This window comes from Protopterus annectens, chromosome 14.part0 (genome assembly GCF_019279795.1).
Source record: "Protopterus annectens isolate FY-2018-M chromosome 14.part0, PAN1.0, whole genome shotgun sequence".
NCBI lineage: Eukaryota > Metazoa > Chordata > Ceratodontiformes > Protopteridae > Protopterus > Protopterus annectens.
The window spans coordinates 1,131,064,742-1,131,087,351 of NC_056748.1; the positions used below are offsets into that span (position 1 = coordinate 1,131,064,742).

The 22,610-nt window shown below is 38.6% G+C and overlaps 1 protein-coding gene across 1 annotated transcript in view; it reads right to left on the reverse strand.

Annotated features, from left to right (window-relative positions):
- DNTT (DNA nucleotidylexotransferase) overlaps positions 1 to 22,610 on the reverse strand; it is an 877,936-nt gene that overhangs the window by 570,753 nt on the left and 284,573 nt on the right. Inside the window, exon 4 of the mRNA XM_044056916.1 lies at positions 6,789 to 6,959. Coding sequence (XP_043912851.1) covers positions 6,789 to 6,959 — 171 coding nt within the window. The remainder of the gene's footprint in view (positions 1 to 6,788; positions 6,960 to 22,610) is intronic.

Sequence of the window (22,610 nt, forward strand, 5' to 3'; positions counted from 1 at the left end):
CATTAGCATTATACTATCACAATCCTCTCTACTGAACAGGTAGTGTGCTGACTTAGTGGTGAAATTTCCACCAGTGTAACCATTTGAAATGTCATGACCTGCTTTACTAAGTCCTTCAATATAGAGCCTGAATAGTTGAAAAAATTAATTGCATAAGAATAGGGTGGCCATTTCTATAAATATTCATTTTTCACCAAGGTACAGTGAGAGCTTGGAGATGGTATATTTAAATTTGGGAGTTTGGGGGCTTGCCTCCTCACATTGGTAGGGTTTTGTGGGGGGGTGTCTTGTGCTCCCTACAAAAAAAAAAAGTTTAAAAAAAAAGAGAGAAATGTTTGATATTCACTTTTCTGCATTTTTGGTCTTTTTCATTGCGTTGGTACTCACCACTGAGTTCCAACATTTCAGTACTGACCTCTACCACAGCTCCAGGATCTAGCGATCAGTTTTTATCTTTGGATCTCCTGAGTTCTGCATGCTCACCCTGTGTCTGCGTACATTTTCGATGCATACACTAATTAATGGACAACCATCAGTCTGGTATTTCTGTATTTTCCTGTTCAGATCAGAAAACCCTGTGCCAAGCTGCAGTCCTGCACTAAGATCCAGTTACTACTAACATTCTATAATGGTTCAGTCACCAGTTACAATGAACAGTAACTTGGTGGAGAGGAATGTGCTAAGCCTATGTCCACAAAGTTACTGAAAAGCAGACAAGTGTAGTGTCACATAATGTGACAGGCCTAATTGCATGAATACAAAGAACTAATTATTTCTTAAGATGTTCTCCATTGATTTTGTCCTTATCTGGCAACATACCTCTCAACTGTCCAGATTTTTTATTCATATTTTTCATGCATTTTTCATAAAATCCTAGTTTTCTGGGAAATTGGTAGCAAATCACTAAAGACAGAAGTTAGGAAATAATGACAGTCAGGTTCAGAGTTAACAACCATCAAAAAATTCATACTAATGCAAAACCTGTTATTCTCTTAACTTTCTAAGTTTGTAAGAACAATATTTAAAAATTGTCCCTATTTTTGGGCCTTTGTCCCACTTTTATTCATGGCCTTGTCCAGATTTCTTGGTCTAAGAGGTTGAGAGGTATGAGTAGGAAAGAAAACGGTTTCATAACCCTAGGGTCCCTCAGATAACTGGGTTGGGTTGGAATGGAATGGAACTTGTCTGATGGGTGAGAAGAACATGATATTCATTCACAATGTATGAGGTTTGAAGGAAGAGCATGCGAGTCATATGCTGTGTATTAGATTAGTAAAAGGTATGTCACCAATGTGCCAAGTGTAAGATGGACAGAAAAGGCATGGCACTAATTTCACTGTGTGTTAGATGGCTGGGAAGGTCACGGCACCCACTCACTGTGAGTAGGATGGGTAGGAAGGTCATGGCACCCATGCACTGTGAGTTGGATGGGTAGGAAGGTCATGCCACCCACTCACTGAGTTGGATGGGTAGAAAGGTCATGGCACCCAAGCACTGTGTTGTTGGATGGGTGGGAAGTTCATGGTGCCCATGCACTGTGAGTTGGATGAGTGGGAAGGTCATGACACCCATGCACTGTGAGTTGGATGGGTGGTAAGGTCACTGCACTCTAGTACTAGGTGTCGGATAGGTGGGAAGGTCATGGCACCCATGCACTGTGTTAGATGGGTGGGAAAGCCATTGCACTCTTGCATTGTGTTTTGGGTGGGTGGGAAGATAATGGCATATGTGCACAGTGTCTTTGGGTGGGTGGGAAGACCATGGCTGGTATGCTGCATGTTAGGATGGGACAGCATTACACTACTACAATGCATTAAATGGATGAGAAGTGTACATCACTCATGTCAATTTTTCTACAAAACAGACTCAGTATAAAGAAATAATCATGATGAGAAGATGTGCATATCCATAGTGACAATAAGGGAAAATGGATAACACTCTCTCTCGATAACTATCTAAAAAAAAAATTCATAATTAATTCTTGGCAAGTCAACCATGATAGCAAATTATTTTCTATTCAATTAGACAAGGTCACCCAAGACCTGCCACTAGAGGACAGTTTGATAATAAGGATAGGTTCCCATTCCTTGTAAGTGCATTGGTAGACAAAGTTCAGGGACAAAATTAATTTCATTGGGCAGTCAAAAAACAAGTGTTGTGCAACATTTTTAGGTAAGGAGGCCTGCTCTCTACTTGAAGTCTTATGTACAGCACCAATAAGAGTTTCTCCTACTTAATTATCTTGAACTTTCTCTGGAGTAGAACTGACATTTTCTTGTGTGTATTTATTATGATTCCTTTGGTAATCTAAATTAATACACACTCTTTCTACTTACATAATCATTCATTTCTCTGTTAATCCCTTAGGACCTATAAAATCGTTCCCAACCCTCCTGCCAGGGAATCCAAGTTGACATACCTTGCTATTGCAATAAAAAGAGGTTTATTAGTAGTTATAAATAGAGATGCAGTTTGTGTTTTGAGACTATACACAGTCTGTATTCCTACATGAACTCCAAGAAGAGCTAAACCCAAACATAAAACTACTGTTCAATCTCAGCCTTACTACAGGATATGTGCCCAAAGAGTGGCGTACAGCAACAGTGGTCCCTCTCCATAAAGGTGGTGCCTCAACGGATCCTGGAAACTATCGCCCCATAAGCCTGACTAGCTTGGTCTGCAAAGCTATGGAAAGGATCATCATGGACCTCATAAATAAAGATATTGGGGACCTACAAACACTGGATCCTACCCAGTTCGGCTTTGTTAAAGGCAGATCCTGCCTCTTAAACCTGGTTGATTTCTTTGAAACAGTCACCAAGGCCATTGACGAGGGGAAGGTGGTCCACACAGCCTACCTGGACCTCGCAAAAGCCTTCGATACAATACCCCACTCGGGCATTATAGATAAGCTCACCAGCTTAAATATAAACCCCTATGTCACTAGATGGATTGCAAACTGGCTCAAGGACAGAACCCACATGGTTAGAATTGCTGGAGCCATGTCAGACTACAAACCAGTTACAAGTGGTGTCCCACAAGGCTCAGTCCTGGGACCTCTCTTGTTCGGTATATATTTCTCGGAGGTACAGGCCAACACAGAAGGACTGTGGCTGACCAAGTTCGCAGATGACTGCAAACTGGGCGCCATAATCGACTCTCCAGCCGACACAAGCATCCTCCAAAATGGCCTCATAGAAACAGACAACTGGTGCCAGAGCCATGGCCTCAAGCTAAATGCCAAAAGTGTATAGTCATCCCTTTGGCAAAAACAAAGTGCCCACAAATTACCACATAGGTGGAAATCCATTAAGTACAGAAGAAGTAATTAGGGACCTGGGGACCCAAGTTGATAGCAATCTCTCATTTGACAACCACGTGGCCAAACTGGTTAGAAAAACATTTTATATAGCCCACCTAATCATGAAGGGATTCACATCTAGATCAGGGGAGGTCATCGTGCCTCTTTACTCATCCCTCATCAGGCCCATAATTGAGTACAATGCCCCTTTGGGATGTACCTTACCAGACACCTGCAGCAACTGGAAGGACCCCAAAAGTACCTCACCAAGAGGATCAAAGGGCTCAAACAGATGCCATATGCTGTCCGGTTAAAGAAACTCCAGCTCTACTCAGTGGCATACCGCCTGTTCAGAGGCGATCTGTGCCTGACGTATAAAGCCATGTCCAACCCGGAATTAATGGACATGCTGCACCTCAGAAAATCCAAATCCCATCGAGCCACGCCGAGAGACTTGAACCTCAGCACTGAAATAAATAGGACATGCTGGAGGGACAGATTCATAACCCAGAGGCTCCCTTCACTCTGGAATAAAATCCCAGTCCAGGTTAGGCAGAGTCCCTCATTGACTCTCTTCAAGAGGAATCTTGATGAGTGGATGGGAGATCGTAGGTTTACCCCGGGTATCACTTCTGTGTCACTGTTAGACAGAGGCACAGTATACTAACCTCGAAAAAGGGCATAGCAAAATAAATTTAAAATGGGTGGCGAAAGCCAAACACATTCTGGCTAGGCTTATAAATGCCCTAGGGCAGATAGCCTAGTATGAACCTATGAACCTATGAAGGCAGTCCTTAACAACTGCACACGCTTTAATAATTAAAACAATAATTAGGTACCCAAGGTAAGGAGCAGTCAGCTGCAAAGCTGATCCTGGAAATTAGGCAATTAGAGCTTCAACTATACCAACCTAAATATTCTCAAGGTTGACTTCTGTTTACTCCTACAAAATGAAGACGATTTATGTATTATTTGAGCAAGTAAAAGGAACCAAGAATTTTCACAGCTATATAACTGGATGATTCTCACTTCCTCTGCCGTGATGACATACAGAGTGCATTAAAAGCCCTTTTCTCCACATAATGTGAGAAGTAAATTTGTTGTTGAAGAAAAATCCTACTGAGGAATTGAATACCATCCTATTCTTGCCTCTTAGATGATTACCTGTCAGAGAAAGACCTCCCTCTATCAATCACCATGAAGGGACTGCAGGATGTGGTCTATGGAATACACAGCAGGTAAGTCCAAGTCTCAAGTGCTTTTCTTCAAGGAGTCTTTAAAACTGTTTTCCTCAGTTCTGGCTTTTCTGTTTCAGGTCTATAAAAATGTCATGTACAAAAACTTCCTTCCAGAAGGAATGAAGGAAATTAATTTCCATTTACTTCTGAAATCAGATATATAGTAAGAAATCATAACATTCCTGGCCCATTTTGATAATAAAGCTGCAAGTAAAAAATATTCTGACAAAATAAGTTACAAAATAGACTGCAATCACTGACTCTCATATGGTTAGCAGAATTTGTGAAAGGGAAAGTCAACATTTCTTAATAGGTTGTTTTTAGAAATACATTGGAGAGATCCAGTGGGAAATATCTAAAATTGTTGATTCACATCAAGTTATTTAATCAATTAACATAAGCTGTTCACCAGAAATAAGTTTGAATTTTTTTTTTTTTGGAAAAGACAATACCAAACATTATAACCAGTATGAGGGAAACGGGAAACAAATGACTACTGCGTATTTCCTACAGTCAGTACTGATGTGACAGAGGGACACTCAAATAATTTAGCAGCGGTGGGATGGGGGGGCTCAGATAAGTACTGGATGTGCTGGAGCGATTCCAGCCTGTTTGTACATGCTGTGGGACTGCTCTTTAACCCAAACCATCTGGGGAAAAATGTATTCTTTGGCCTATATTTCTTCGATGAGCCTATTGTTTATGATTCTGGCTGGGTACTGTGACCATCTCCTGTGGAGCAGGTATGGGCACAAAAGTTAAATTATGGTTCTCTCAATGCACATCAGTAATCAGATTTCTAACAACCCAGGACTAAAACCATCTCCACCTGTCTGCTAGTGCTGATGTAGTGAAGCTGATCAATCTATTCTAGCTGAAGAATCATTCCAATTACGTTCGAATAATAACAGACAAAATAACCATCTCTGGGAAAGATTCCAAACTTTTTAATTGATGGCTTGCCACCAATGCAGGTAACAGCATTATTTTCAAACTTTCAACAATTTGACATGTAAGATAGTGTCACACATTATAGATTCATACTGATGTCCAGTGCTTGCTACTTTTTGATCAGCTCTCCTCTAAGAACCTCAGTTTCTGTTGTGCCATTTATCTTTCACTGAGTGGACCTCCAGATTTCTTATGTTAGAGTTTTGAGACTACAGATTATCAAGGCCAGTTGCAAGACCTTCATGGAGAAAGACTGATAAGTACAATTCATATCACAAATTACAATAATTACCTAATTAGGGTCTGGCTTTGTCTTTAACAAAGTTTGTTAAAGCCTTCTAGAAAACGCATGATCACTGAAATAACAACATGGTAACCGTTGATCAGATAAACTAAAATATTGATTAGTTATCAAATCTCAGACATTCAGGTTCCTTCGGTAGTATATTTATCAGATGGTTCTTTTAATACAACATGAAGTTAATGCAAGTACTGCAACTTTGTATCATTTAAGTAGCACTCCAACACTTCCCCTTCATAAATTCCTGTCTCACACACTAATGTAAGTACTGCTAACATGATTTCCTCTATCAGAGCAATCAAAATGAAATGCAACAAAGCAATGTACTGCCATCTTAGTTTCACAAAGTAAAAGTTATGTTAATTTAAACAGGCAATGCAACCCTGCAGAAGACTTAATTTAAAAAAAAAAATAAAAAACTTTTTTCCATCTTCTTTGAGCTGTTTGACTGCAAAAGCTCAATATAAAACCAGCAGCAGGTGATATCCAATATAAGGAGACATCAGCATGTGAAATGTGATTGTGTGTGTGATGCTGTGAGGTTTGATAACTAGGGGAGAAAACAGTAAACTGTTATTTGAAACTATATTACAGAAAATGAAGTATACAACGATATGTCGAGATACTTAGCATAGTTTTGATTTCTTAAAGGCATCCCCTGCAAATGCTTTCTTTTTGTTTTTTTTTTTGTTTTTTGGTCGGGGTGGATGGGTGTGTGTGTAATTGTAAATGACCAGAACCTCAAGTGATAGCTAAAAAAGCTATAGCATTTTTCCATACACACTGACATTTTTGAATATTTGTTATACATGGAAATATCTCTTCAGTGATTTTAGACATAATGAAGAACATAGGGCATACTCTTACATTTTTTCCTATTGAATTTTTGAACCAATAAAAATTAAGAAATTTCTCACTGTGATTTCTTTGTCCTCTGACATTTTTGTTAATTTACCACAAAATGAAAGAAACACAAAAACATGTTTTATATCATTACCTCAATAAATGATTTCACATGATCTCCTAACCATGGTATACCTTCTAGATTTCTTATGCTGGTGATGGCATGTGGAAGGGACTTTAATACAGAAGATGCCCTCATAAATCCAATGTATTGTCCCTTAATTTCCTTAATCTCATAATATTCTGCCATTATATCACATGCATCCTGTAAAAGAGAAGAGCAAACCGAATTAAAGACGATTTATGAAACATATATTTAAAACAGATATAGCAAAACATGCAAATATACACAGCTCAAATTTTCATTTGAGGAATAAAAATTGAAATAAAAAGATGCTGAGGATAAATGTATACCTAATGAAAAAAATAGAGCAAAACAGTAGAAAAGTGCACCTAAGTGCATGATTTTCATTTAATAAAAATCTTGCAAAGGTCTCTTTTTCTAAAGGATAGTAAAATAAACCCAACATGTTTAACAGAGAAAATTCAAAAAGGAAGAAAAATAAAGAAAACACAACAAATATATCAATTATTACTCCAAACAATGGTAATGAATTTCCAATATCAAAATTTCAACACAAAGTTATAGAGTAGCTTGAAAATTACTTTTTTGCTATTCTTTGTGCCTGTTTGGGGACAGATTCACATGGATGTACATACATATATAAACACACGCACACATACGCAACAACAGAATGCTTTGCCCCTTATATATTAAAGCACTATTCATAGTAATTTTCACAACTGCGATAGGGGTATCTTTGATGTTTACAAAAAATCATAGCAAAGTTGCAATTCACAGAGCCCATTTATGCTAATGCAAAATGCCTTAAGTATAGAAAGATGCAAATAAGAAATTTTGTAAAGCAGTGTATGCTAATGAGGTGTTCTTGTGATTCATAGTCCAATATACACATGGTACACGCATCCATTATTGAAAGATGCCTTTGACATAGGAGATGTAGTCCATGAACTTGCCCCTAAGACATCCCCCCCCTTCAGTGGTTTTTCTATAATGTATGTATGTAAAAGAATGAAAATGAATACATTTTGCTAAACAATCACTTCAGCAGTCTGACCATATATGCAGAAACACTTCACTGACAAATTAAACGTTTCCCCAAACGATCCTGTCAGTAGTTTCACCAAGCGTGAACAAGAATCAAAATCAAACATTCCCCCACACGATCCCTTCGGCAGCAAGTCCAAGTATGCACATGCACCAAAACGAAACGTTTACCCAAGTGATCCCTGAAATAGTACGTCCAAGTATGCATAACTTCACTGACACCAAAACGAAACATTTCCCCCAATGACCTCTTTGGTAGTTCATTCATATATGCACAAGCACTTCACTGTCTGCAAAATGGAACATTCCCCCAACAGCCCCTTCGGTAGTTTGTCCATGTATGTACAAGCACTAAAATACAATACAAAATTATTTTTTAAGTAAACTCAGTAAATTGTACCTCATATTAAACTGCTACTGCTGTTGCTTACTGGTGTAAGTTTGGGGCCATTTATATGTTTAGTTTGCAAACAAACTCATTTTGGATTTTCCTCTATAAATCCTATTGATATGCAAATGTGCAATGTCCTTTATTTGTGCATTAGCTGTGCTCCTATCACTTATGCCTTAAGCATGTTAGGCTTTTGTGATAGGGAGGTGTATTTAACAAAAGACCTCCACATTTTCATAGTCATCCTGAATGACAGTAATTTGTATAACCATGTAGTGCTGGTGTTCACTGATTTTACTGCTACAAACATGCGAAGCCCTGAACTATGAATATCGATCTCAGCCTTGCCTCCATGTGAAGCCCTGAAGTATGAATATCGATCTCAGTCTTGCCTCCATGTGAAGCCCTGAACTATGAATATCGATCTCAGTCTTGCCTCCATGTGAAGCCCTGAAGTATGGATATCGATCTCAGTCTTGCCTCTATGTGAAGCCCTGAACTATGACTATCGATCTCAGTCTTGCCTCCATGTGAAGCCCTGAACTATGAATATCAATCTCAGTCTTGCCTCCATGTGAAGCCCTGAACTATGAATATCGATCTCAGTCTTGCCTCCATGTGAAGCCCTGAAGTATGAATATCGATCTCAGTCTTGCCTCCATGTGAAGCCCTGAACTATGAATATCGATCTCAGTCTTGCCTCCATGTGAAGCCCTGAACTATGAATATCAGCCTCAGTCCTACCTCCATGTGAAGCCCTGAATTATGAATATCAATCTCAGTTTTACCGCCATATAACTGTAGCACAGAGGAATGATTTATCTGCTGCCTCTGTCCATCAGTGGCATCAGCAGCAGACCAGGGGTAAATTTCTGATTTCTTATCCACTGGTCAGGGTTATGAAAGGGGTCTGCTTCACAAATGGATAAGAAACCTATTCCACAAAATGGGAATCCTCTGAGATTCATACCTGTCCTTCCAACATGTCCTATTTAAACCACAAGCAAAGTTTCATCCTTAGATCTAGCAGTTCTGATGCTGTTCACTTTGCAGATGCACAAAAGGCCCATCAGCAGGCAGGATTCAAGGATGCCTTATACACCAGGAATAAATTTCCTGTCAGCAGTCTTTACAGGGATAGGGCTTTCGGTTGGTCTGCATATTGTGTTATATTAACACCCTGTACTCTTTTTTTGAGGAACCTCAGTGGATGTTCCAGTTGTTGCATGTGTCTTGTCAGGTACATACTGATGGGAACATTATACTCTATAATGGGTCTGATGAAAGTCGAGTATAGTGGCACAATAACTTCTCTGGACCTAGATTCCATGTCCTTACTTATAAGCTGAGTGACAGAGTGATTGTCTTATTACCTTAGACACACGTTGGTTGAAAGTCAGTTTACTATCTACACAAGTCCCTAAATCCCTGACTACTGTAACCAACTTTTAGGGGTGTTTTATTGATGCAGTAATTTCCCATGGTGGCTGCCTTCCCAAAGATATTCTGCATTTCTTGGCTTTGAATTTTAAGTTGTGGCTTTAGCACCAGTCTTTTGTCAATGTTAGAGATCCTCATAAAATGTTTGTATTTGAGGGTGGGGGTTTCTATGATTGCTCCCAGTTTTCAATCATCTGGGGACATTGTTAGCCAGAGACCCCTGACATTGACCTTGACTTTTGAAAAATAGATACCAGTGAGGACTGGACCCATCACATAGCCCCAGAAAACTCCACCGATGACCACACCTCACAACTGTCCAGATTTTCACAGATTTTTCACTCGTATTTTTGGTCCATTCCTCACAAAAGTTGAGGTTTTCCCACAAATCACTGAGGATTGAAGTTAATAAATGACAGACATTTGAGTTTCAGGCTTCATATCCTTTAGGAAATGCATGTTAATGCAACTGCTGTTATTCTAGCAACGTTTTAAGCTTATGAGAGCATTATTTAAACTCTGTCCATATTTTAGGGCCTTCGTCTCCCCCACCCCACCCCCCATTATTTTTAAGCTGTCCGGCTTTCTTGTGCTAAGAAGTTGAGAAATGTGCTGATGATGATGGGCCACTTTGTGGAGAAGGATTCCCCAATCCTAACCTCCTGGGACATGTCAGCCAGCTAGCTATTGAGCTGGTTACAAAGGGGTTTATGCCTAATTCCATGAGATTTACAGTGCCTAAGTGGGGTATTATATCAAATGAATTAGCCAGGTCAAGGTAGGCAGTATGCACAGTTTTGCCCTCATTCACTGCCTTGGTGATGTTCTCAAAGTCGTCCACCAAGTTAAGTAGACATGACACTCCTTTAATGAAACTAAAAAAGCTGGGTTGGGTGCAGTGTCTGAAGGTTTCCTATGACATTACAAAATGAGTTACATGATAATTCTTTCCATGGCTTTACATATGAGTTGCATCAGATGAACGGGTCTGTAGTTCGCGATCTATTGATGGCCCAAACCTTGTGTAGATGAATGACTGCTGCGGTCCTCCATTTGCATGGCATGAAGGCTATTTAAATGCTATGGTGGAAAAGTGACTTCAGATGTCCTGTTAGATTAAATTAATGGCTATTTAGAAGGCATCCTGGGATATTATCAGGATCCACTGATGCTGTATTTTTGGCCTTAAAGAGCACCTTTTAAGACCTGGCTGTGGTGAAAGGGGATAAAGTCTGAGATTAATTTGTCAGCCAGAATATTTGCTTTATCTCCTGGTTCTGTGAACATGGCTCTATTTACCAACAGTTCAGCACAATTTTGTATGCTGTCTTGAGGTTTCTGGCATAGCTGAAGAGGGCCTTATGGTTGTACTTGGCCTGGGATGCTATCTTTACCTCAAAATTTGCCTTGTTGGACTTAACTACTCTTAGTTGTCTATTTAGTATGATGAGAGAAATTTTTTAGCACTTTTGGTGCTAACTTCCTAATTTCAGGTAAGACTTTTTTTCTTTTATTGTACAACCTGTTTAATTTTGGAATCCCCCAGATCAGGTTTATTTTAATTTAATTTTTGGCTTACTTCTGATACTCACAGGTGTCTCTATGCAATTGTTGACATGGCCAGACAAAGCTTATGTGAATAATTCTGCATAGGCTGCTGTGTTATGTAGGTTTGGAGGGTCTTGACATTTTGAGAGGTTATCATTTTTATTTTAAAGGAGACTGCTTTGTGATCTGACCTTACCAGAGAAGACAAGACGTGACACAATGCTTGGGAGGAGGGGGATGTAGCATTCGCCTATGTTTCTGAGTACCAGGTCCTGTATGTTTGTACCTCTGGTAGGCATATGGACTGGTCTAGGGTGTTTATGCTACAAAGTCTAGGAATCCCTGCACCTGCAAATTTGGGGCTGTGCAAGATTCACAGTTTATAGAGGGTTAAAGTCACTCATGATTATGGTATTTGACTGAATGGTGAGCGACTCCAAAAGGTCTAAGTATGGCCTATGGGTTTCATGGGAAATAGAAGGAGCTGGTAGCCTGCTAGGATATGGTATGGGACTTTGTCCATAGTAATCTGAATGTGGAGGAAATCTAGCACATCAACCTAGAGGTTTGCATTTTACTGACGTAGATTGAGACACCTCCATCTTTAGTCCCTGCCTGTGTAATTGCTGGTCAGACTGTATGAAAGGCACATAAGCCTTGCTCTTGCTGGGGTAGTCTCTGTGACATTAAACCATGTCTCAGTAAGGTTAGGAAAAAATGTGAGCTGCTGTAAGAAGCCAGACAAGTCATACACCAGAGATTGTCATTGGTATTTCAGGTCTACCAGCGAGTCAGAAATGGCCAGGAAAAATGCTTAGGCCCATGACACACAGAGTTAATTAACAAAGACCAGGATACCAATCCAATCAGTAAAACAGATCTGTACAAGCCTGATAAAACCATATCCACATCTCTTCCTCTTTTTTCCACAGATATATCATGGATATCAAGTATGTATTCCTTTGCTAATGACAGAGACCATATGATCTTGGTTTATCTTTCATCAGATGAAACTCAACACCTCCAAAAAATGAGGCTATAGCAGTTCATGCACCCTTAAGAAAATCTTCCAGTCCTTTACTTCATTTTATTACATTTTCTGTTCATAACTTCCAAAATATAAATCATACAAACAGGTTTTGAATTACTCAAGCTTTCAGACTAACAGGATCCCTTCATCTGGGAGGAGTTAAAAAAAGACATGATGCAATACCTTTTATTGGATGAAAATATGTTTTGCTATAGCTTGAGCTTTGGAGCTATCAGGAGTATTTCACTAGGGATGCAGCTGAATAATACTATTTTTTCTTTACAAAGGTACTAGGTTTGAATCTTCTCTGCCCTTATGGTTAACCTTTCCCAGAACCATTTTGCTTTTATCACCTCTCCATCTGCTGTATAGATTTTAGTTCTATATTTTAATCTGTTACAAAGCCACACAGCCTTCCAAGAAGCATCTGAGGTCCAGTGAAAGATGAGGACAGAAACTGCTCTGGCATGTATATTATCATTTTAATCTCTTAGTTTTTCACATTGAAAGAATGTCTTATTAACACTGCCATCAGTAAATGATTTTAAAGAGACGATGCATGGGACACACTAAACAAATTATAACTTATAAGATCACTTAAGGCATGATTATTTAACTCTTCCAAAATAATCTTTGTATAAGATCAGACATATCGTAAGTTTTTTTCTACATTAGCAAATAAGAAAAATCGAGCCGTGGTGGGGAAGTGGTTAGCGTTGTTGCCTCACAGCAAGAGGTTCTCCCATTCGATTCTCGGCTGGAGTGCCTTCTGTGTGGAGTATGCATGTCCTCCCCATGGTCAAGTGACATTTAAAGACATGCAGGTAGGTGCATGCGTGAATGGGTGTGCCTTCTTTTAAGGCTGGGCTTCAGGCTGGCAACTCGGCACCGTAAAAAATCCACTGCCAATCATTAGCAGACCGGAGTTCCGCTGTGGCAACCCCTAACCGGGAAAAGTCGAAAGAGAGCAAATAAGAAAAATCCATAAATATAAATGTGTATTAAAACAAGATGTTATAAAATGCAATCTAAGTTGTACCTACCCAGAAAGTTTTAAAAAAGCAGTTGTTGCAGTATTTACAATGGAAAACTGAATGACAAGATTCAGCGCTAGATCTGCCTTCACAAATCATTAAAGCATGAATATTTGTGGCCTGAAAAATTTTAATATCAGCAGTATTTTATAGACTGTTAAATTTATATCTGTACATAAGCAATACACCTTAAATTTTTGAATTAAATCTGCCAGACAATTGAATTCTATTACTCTCTTATTGTGAGCATGCTAATTGTGCAAAAAGACAAAACAAATGTCTTTTTTCGATATGAAATGGGTAGCAACTTGCTATGAGTTATGTGTATGGACCATTTAAAAAGACTGGATACCAGTGAGAGTGCCAGTATGCCCTTCTCCCCCTTGGTAACATCCCAGTACAGGACAGTGACCTAATAACTCATGCAACATCACCTCTAGTTTCACAGTGGTCCTAGCCCTTATAAGGGGCTGGAAGACCTGCTGTACAGAACACTTTGCACCCTGGCTGATGCCAGCCAAATATTAAAAGGACAAGCCTATGTCCTTTCAAATTCCCACAATTCTTCATAGAGGAATAACTGCTACAGTTACAATTATAATCAGAAGAATTAGCTCTAGGAAAATTGCTGTAGATATTTTTCACTTACATATTTGATCAGTGAAAGTCATGACTTTGAATATTACGTTGCCATATCCCCTCTGCTAAACTGAACAACACAAATTCAAGAAAATGAAAATAACTTTTCTAAAACTAAAGTGGATTCAGTGAAATAACCTTTTCCCCTGGGACCAAAGCTGCCCACATTTTCCATACCTCATGGAAGGGACTCGATACCTTCCCCCACAACATTCATTGGACCCTAGGATAAAAAGGCTTACTGCCTGTGGCCTCTGTGACTTCTACCATTTATTAAATGCAATAGAATCTTCAAAGAGACTTGAGTCAGCAAAACGGATTATGCAGTTCTGCTACCGAGACTAACATGAAAGCTGGTTTACAGGTCTGCAGTCTGGTTTAACATGCCCTTTTCTGGTTACAAACTGAAACTGAGAGGGTCATTTTTTATACCCTGTGCCTGCTGTTCATCATGCCTTCCCCTCTATGATCAGACCCTTTCACTTCCCCCCACTTACCTGTGAGCCACATGATAGGGAAGCCATTATCCTAGTACCATCAGATGACTTTCCGTCAGGAAAGAACATCTCCCTCTCACAGGATAAGAACCCCAGCATTGGTCCTTCACTCTCAGCCTTCTTCATCAACTCCTCCAGTGTTAAAGTAATTAGTTAATACTAAGTGTAATGAGTCACTGCTGATGCTTTATCCCTCCGTGACACTGACTCAGCTCAGTGGAAGTACATTACCTTATCTCATCAGTACAGCAGGACTGAAATACAGTGCATCTCCTTAGAAATGCAGTCAGCCTTGTTTAGGCATGTCTCTTTTCCCTGAAACTAAAATAAATTCTGCCCATTATTATCATGGCCCTAAGTACACACATAGGTAGGTAGTTACTAGGCATGTAGCCCAGGAGATCACTGCGGAGCCCTACTGCACCGTCTGGTCAAGTAATTCAATCAGATTAAAATATTTAGCAAATGGAAGCCAAGGGAATCAAACAATGGACTGCTAGAAGCTGCTTGTTAACAGCTCAAAACCATAAACCTCCACATTATCTGCCGTACTTAATATAGTCATCTCCAAGTTCACTTCCCTTGGATTAATAGGACTTAACCCTTTACAAAATCCCCCAGTGGCTCGCTCCCTTCCATAAGTGCTGCTGAATCCTGACAGAATTTTATTTGCAAAATGCATCACACTCGGTAGCAATTTCACTGCTGCACTCATGTTAAAAACAAATATACAAGCTTGCAGTGTGATACATTCTTTTGCTATAAGTCAAGGCATTTTTGTTTACATGTTGAAGGTTTTCCTTTTTAAAAACAGATAAAGCCATAATTATATGCACTAACTTTCGCTGTGGCGACCCCTAACCGGGAAAAGCCGAAAGAAGAAGATAAGCACTGCCTTTAAATACACTGCATAACAAGCAAGGATCAGCTAGACAAATGTAAAGCAGGAGAGCTGAGAAATAACTTTTGAATGTCCCATTGTAGAATGCTTGAATGCTTTCATAAATGTTGAATGGTTGCCATAACTCAAGTAGGTTTGCCTTGCTTTCAAAAAATGTATAAAGTTTCCATTTATAGAACAACATTTTCTTGTCATCAAACTAATTAAACATGTGCATGAATTTATTTATGTCATTCGTTTTATTTTTTAAATTTGCTAGCCAGATGAGCCAACTCCGCTACAAACCCTTTTCATCTCTGATTGCCTGTATGCCCATCTGTCTGCCTGCATGGCTGCCTGTCTAGCTGTCTGCATTTCATTCAATACATTATTAACAGACATAATTAAGTCAACATTGTCCTCAACCAACTTGCTATACAATGATATTTATTTGTATATATATATATATATATATATATATATATATGTATATACAAATATTTGGGTCTATATTAGTTTGCCAAAATGCAATTTCAGTGCACACCTATTCGCTGACCTGAGTTCAGTGAAAATCATTTCCGCAATTAGCTGAATTTACCAAGGGCAAAGAAGTAGTTGGTCAACTACACAACATTGCCCTTTTTTCCACTGTAGTGTGATCTCAGAGTTGATGTATATAGTTGGGGGGGCTCAAAAGCCTCCCTGATTACCTTAGTAAATGCTTGGTATCACTCATCCCCTTGTACATTCAAGACAAGCAGGTGGGGTAGTTTACAATGCTTTATTACATAGAAACACATCACGATGGATATCGGCATCAGTAAATATAAACGAACTGACTTGACAGACAGAGCTTACACATATGCATGCTTACATCACAACAGCTTACTACAAAATGGCAGTCAGACTCGCACATGCTCAGTATTTATACACTTGTGCAAGCCCCTGGATAGCTTCTTAAAGAGACATGCACACATTGATCTTCATTTGGTTACATTACAAAAAAAAATATTTTTGTAACACTGTCACTATTCAGACAAACTTAGTGCATTTGTGGGGATTTTTTTAAAAGATCGTAAAAAGAAACTACTTTCCTTTTGTGATCTTTTTATTTCCCATATATTTGAAATTCATTCAATGTTCATTCTGGAATGCAGACATTTATCAGCACTGAGTCAATGTTTTCACAGTGTGCATGTGTGTTTATGTATCTATGTATATATGTGTGTGTGTGTGTGTGTGTGTTGTTGTGTCTTTTGGCTTTTTCTGGTTAGGGGTCGCCACAGCAGAACTCCGGTCCGCTAATGACTGGCAGTAGATTTTTACGTGCTGAGTTGCCAGCTCTGATGCACAACCTGCAACGAAGGTACGCCCATTCACGCATGTCTCCACGCAGAAGACGCTTTAGCTGAGAATCGAACAGGACAACGTCTTACTGTGAGGCAACAATGCTACCGCAGCACCACCACCGCAGTATATATATATATATATATATATATATATATATATATATATATATTGTATATATACACACACATGTAGTTGCATACATATATGTATGTATGCTTACATATACTTATATATACTTAGATACAACACACACACATACACACACATATATATATATATATATATATATATATATATATATATATAGCTTTGTTGCCATTATATCTCAAAAGATCAGTGAAATGTCTTATGAATGCAGTGTTTATGCTGACTTGTTAGTTATATCAATCTGCTATGATTTCTATGGCTGTTGCACAGTGCGGCTACATTGCCAGATCCCTGCTAAGAATGCACTACCTTGTGAATGCGCTGTGGACTCAGCAGCAGGCTTTCCTAATTAAATCAGAGCCATGGCCTCTACTGTGCATTACCAACACACATGACTCCCGAACACAGAATCCATTTTACTAGCATCAGCTTTTATGAAAAAAAATGCATGAGGACAGCAAAATGTTAATGCTATTTTAGGTAAACAGTTGTTCGGCTCTGACAGGGGGTGGACATGTCTTACTAAGTGCTGCATAGCTGTCATTAAAATGACATTTAAATGACATGGGCTTTCTGATAAAGAGATGAGGATGACATAATAAAAAAGTACTAATTTCAATACAGAAACCAGTGTTTCTTTAAATATCTCCTTACCTCATTTTAAGCTTTACAGTGAAAAATAAAAATAACTATTAATACTATGATCTATTAACTATCTGCTCTTACTGTGACTATCCATTTCACTTCAGAAATGATCAGTCTTTATATCTCCAAATCATTACTCATACCAGCTTACATTAATTCATGTTGAACAATATTAGACTCGTCTATTATAAAACTCGTTATTTAATTCCCTGCTTTTCTGTTCACTTTTGTTTACAGTGTAGGAAAGAAAAAAACTGTTACATTATCATTTTTTCAGACTAGAAAATTGATAATGGGGAAAAATTGTTACAAAGGAGAAGTTAAAATGCATAAGCGAGTGTGGTCACTGCAACAGGGCTTTAAATTTGTCATTGAACATGCTTTGCAAAAATCTAATGAGAGGTGTGAAAAATAGATGAGCCCTAATTAAAGGATTTTGGAAGCATGCATCACAAATTCTCTAAGGGAAGTGAAATGTTCTCCATTTAATCTTCACTTCAAAAATTAATGACATACCCTAGTGAAGAGCATGCATACCAAAGTTTCGCACACAGTAAACTAGAATTAGAATTCAGAGAAACAAACTGCTTTTAAGCTTCTTTTTGAAAATTCAAGACGGCTGTGTTATTGCAAAATGCTGAATATACTGCTTAAAGGACAATGAAGCAGGAACAAGCACACTGATTGCAATCCTATAAAGCAAGAGGTTAATGAATTATTTTCAGGTTTTAGCTCATTCAGTGTGTTTCAGCGTGAGTAATTACAGAATCTTCATTGTAGACTATGCCTCCAAATAAAATGTGTCACAATGTTTCTACAACAGAGGATGCATGTAGCATACATTTAAATGCAACAGCTGTGGTAAAGACTTGTATATGGAAATATTATTCTCCCCAAGATATACATTTTAAAACAAAACAAAAAAAATCATAATACGAAAATTTAGATTTCTTAATGTAATGCAACAATTGAAAAAATGCATGAAGGTCACAAAAACTACACCGACAATAATTATTTTACTAAAGATTACAATTTCTCTCTCTTTTTCTAATTTAATATAAATACAGGGATGCTGTAAGAACATCTAATGGCACATAGGTATTACTGGAGCAATGTGGCCAATAGCTTTTTGGCTCATATGAATATAAATACATTTAAACAGCAAATGTGGTCTTTGAGACAAGTTCATCATTTTATAATACAGAAACATATCAGCCAATACTGTCCCTCGGCACACTTTCCTTCTCAATACCTACGCTTTGCTTGTATTTTTGCCCTCTAAAATATATTTGCTTTTTAACCCCCTTACAGCTGTAGATGATATTTTTTTCTCCTACTCAGGCCAGCATTAGAGTTTTGGGGTTTGCAGTAGAATTTAAAAAACTGGGGTCACAACATAATTAACAACCTATCAAATGAACCAGCTTCTCACTTTCCAAAACCCAGACTACTAAAACCCTCTGGCAATTCACAGTATGACCAGTTCTAAGACTAAACACATATCAATGTGTACACTAGTACGAGACAGAAAAAAAAAGAAAACTTACAAATATCGTCATCTCAGAAGTGAAAAGGCTGATATGTCTACTGATGGCAATAACTATGAAGTAAATGTTTATAATATTTGACAGAAGTAAAAGCTATATATCATTTGACATGTACAAACTATAACATGACTGATGCGTGTCCTGTTCAAAACTACAGTATGTAACCCCTATTTTGATAACTCAGTCATCTATTAATTCTGTCAGTAGAAGTTTGTCTTTTTCACTATCTTAATCAACAAATGTTAAATAAATAAAAATAAACTGTTACTGCTACTTTGACTACTTGCTTTCGTCTTGTAATCTGCCTGTAATTTGCAGAGCTTTTTTACTCAGATCCCCACTGAAAGGTGGTGAATAACCCGTTTAGTCTTTTCCAATCAACAAATATAACACAAATAGCATAAGAGCAAGGAGTCGAATCTTGGCTACCAGTGTTCTATGATCAATTAGCATTATGGGTAGGGAACCAGCTTTGGCAAGCTTGCTTGTTCTTCAAGGATGAAGGATTTCCTGTTGCTCCAGTATTTCTCTGTGAGTGTCTGGAGACCTGACGATGTTGTAGGCATACAAGTGAGTGAGAAGGACAATATTGTATAGTCATTGAATGCAGGCACATATGCATTTCTGACATACTATAGGTACAGACCACACTTTTAGAAATGATGGTAAAAACTGGAAGGCAAAGAAAAAAAACATGATCTTTCTTTAAGCCAGCTTCTCAGATTTCTCTATTCCACTCCTAAACATTGTGGAATAAAGAAGACATAGGCAGTAGGTAGACCCAAGGACAACACAGGAATCCAAGTATAACAAATTGTTTAGCGTAGTCTGAATATCTGCATATTTACAAAGTTGACACCTTCAGTGACCAAATTAGGAGTGACCCCTTCCTACAAGATTAAATTGGAAGATCACTGCCCTCTTTGGGATATACAGAGTCAGAAGGGCCAGGCAGGATTCAAACAGCAACAGAGACAACAGACATTTAAATATTCAGAATGCTCCTAGAAGAATTAAAAGAATAAAGGGTCTCATCGAGTTTTAAAGAGTTGAAGATCCTGTTATCCAGATCATATCCATAACAGTCAGGGGAGATCACCTCTCTCAATTTTTCCATGGAATGCCTGAGGAACCTGCAGTAGCACCGGTGCACCATGTTCAACTTGCTGGGACCAAATCCCAGCCAGGACAGGTGATTTTAAAAAAATAGATGTACAGATGGACAGACAGACAGATTTACCAAGTGTGGTTATAGCAAAGTTAGCTTCTAACTGGAGTACTATAACATGCTCTATTCTATACAAAACAGAGATCATCATTCTGGCAGAGTTTAACACAATGGCCATTGATACATCATGAGAGATTTAATTATAAAACTCCATTCGTACTGGAGCCACAAAAATTAGTTTTGATACAAGCAATCTTGACCTGTTATCCATTTATTGACCTTTAATTTCATACATAGTTTGGCCCTTAAATACTTAATAAACCTTACACTGTTGCATATTTACTGCACTTCTCAGTCTGTAGCTTTTCACAATGCTTTGTACGAGCCTTGGTGTGGTATGACAACAGGTAACTGCTTCCATTCCCTCCAGTCAATGGAAATGACTACCTCCATAATGTGAGTTTGTAATCTATTGCCTGTTTTAAGTTTTTTCTGAAGATCCGCTTTTTTCTCCAGACCCTCATCTCTGAGATTTTTTTTTTTTACTATACCTATTTTCATTTTTTGATCCTTTACCTCCTGTTTGTACCTTGATCTTAGTTTGGATGTTATGCATGTGTTATCCTTCTGTGCCACACCTTGTTAGTAGCCACACCTTGTTAATAACACAGTTTTCCCTTCCTTACCTACCCTATGTTACCACATTATGTCCATACACAGTGGAAGGCAGAATTGTGAAGAAACAGGCAATTGCACTGCATGTTTCTGTTCCCAATGGCAAAAGTCAAAAGGTGAATGGCAATAAAAGCAGTGCCAAGTCTATGCAATGGAGAGACAAATGGAAATATGGACCAATGCGTTCATGATCCTCAGCAGGAAGGTACTATGGGTAGTATGTACAGAATGCCCCTAACACATCTTAAGTGTGTCGTTTGAGCACAGCATAGTCTTTGCAAATTTGTTTACCACTAGTATATGCAATGTCTACCTCAAAGTGTCAGAATGTAACCACATATCCATAGAGTGCCACCCATCTTGTTGTCTACCTCAAAATGTGTCAGAATGTAACCACATGTCCATAGTGTGCCACCCATCTGGTCGTCTACCTCAACAAGTGTCAGAATGTAACCACATGTCCATACTGTGACACCTATCTGGTTGTCTACCTCAAAAAGTGTCAAAATGTAACCAAATGTCCATAGTGTGACAGCCATCTGGTGAACACAATATTTCTTCAAGTGCAATACATATATGATGTTGATCATGTGTTATGTGATACAACAACAGCTGCAAACTGCACTACTTTCATGCCACAGTCATTGTCTTAGATGCTGGCCTGTCACACACAAGATATAAAAATTGGTTTCAAGCTTGGGTACAGCACATAGATACCCATAAAATATGACCAGGGCTTGCCTAATTTATTTTAACTGTACATAAATACCATAGAAGATGCACAGACTAAGTTCTGCATGCTTTCCTCTGTCTCCACAATTTGAGAGAGTAAATGTTCCACTGGTTGGTAGCAGTGGAAACTGTATAAACTTGGCCATATTCTTGGCCCTGACATACCTACCACTCACATGCATGAGGCAGTTAGCCACCATGAACAACATTAAAATGTGTAGTAAAGCTCCATTTATAATTCATCCAGGATTGCCCGATAAATTTACATTTGCCATTAGCACTGGCTGTGCATACAGCATGATACACATTCACAGGATGAGAAAGAACAAGTTTTAGGTCACACAGCAGAAAGGGCTGAACCAGGATAGGATGCATGAAATCAAAACTGGAGAAGTTACCTCCACAAAGAAACCATTCAACCAATGGACGAACAATAAGCTAGATATACACTGCCTACTTCATTACCTGCTTGACAGGTACATTTGCCTTAACTGACTTTGAATACCTTAGTATATCTTTAAATAGCGTAATTGTCCCTGGGAAGCAGCTACAACTCAATGCAGTTCTGAAAAACATAATTATACACATCCAGCCATCTTCTATTTACACTCTTCTTAAATGGGTGCATCAAGTGCAGCTGAAAGGCAGTCCATACGCATTCTGAAAGCAGTAGATCTGATTACAACAGAGAACCAGCAGCAGCAGCCATAGTGATAAAGACTAGTGGCAATGACAACGGGGTGCAACAATAAATGAGGACAGTGGGAGGTCATGCCTGTCATGGAAAAAGCTGGACGTCTGGCCCTTTGCCCTCTTGGAATAGTAGTATTTGGCTGCACATCCCAGACCCTCCATAAGCGATGAGACAGCAGCAGTGCTCTGTCCAGTTTCCCATAGCAAAGTACGTTCACCTGCCTACATAAATCATTTGCACCTCTTCATTTTGGATCCCATTTATTGTTGTCTACACACTATCGGCACTTATGATTGTGTACACATTAGTATACCATCAGTGCTTATGGTTGTGTACACAGTAGTGTACAATTTGTGGCTATGTTTGTGCA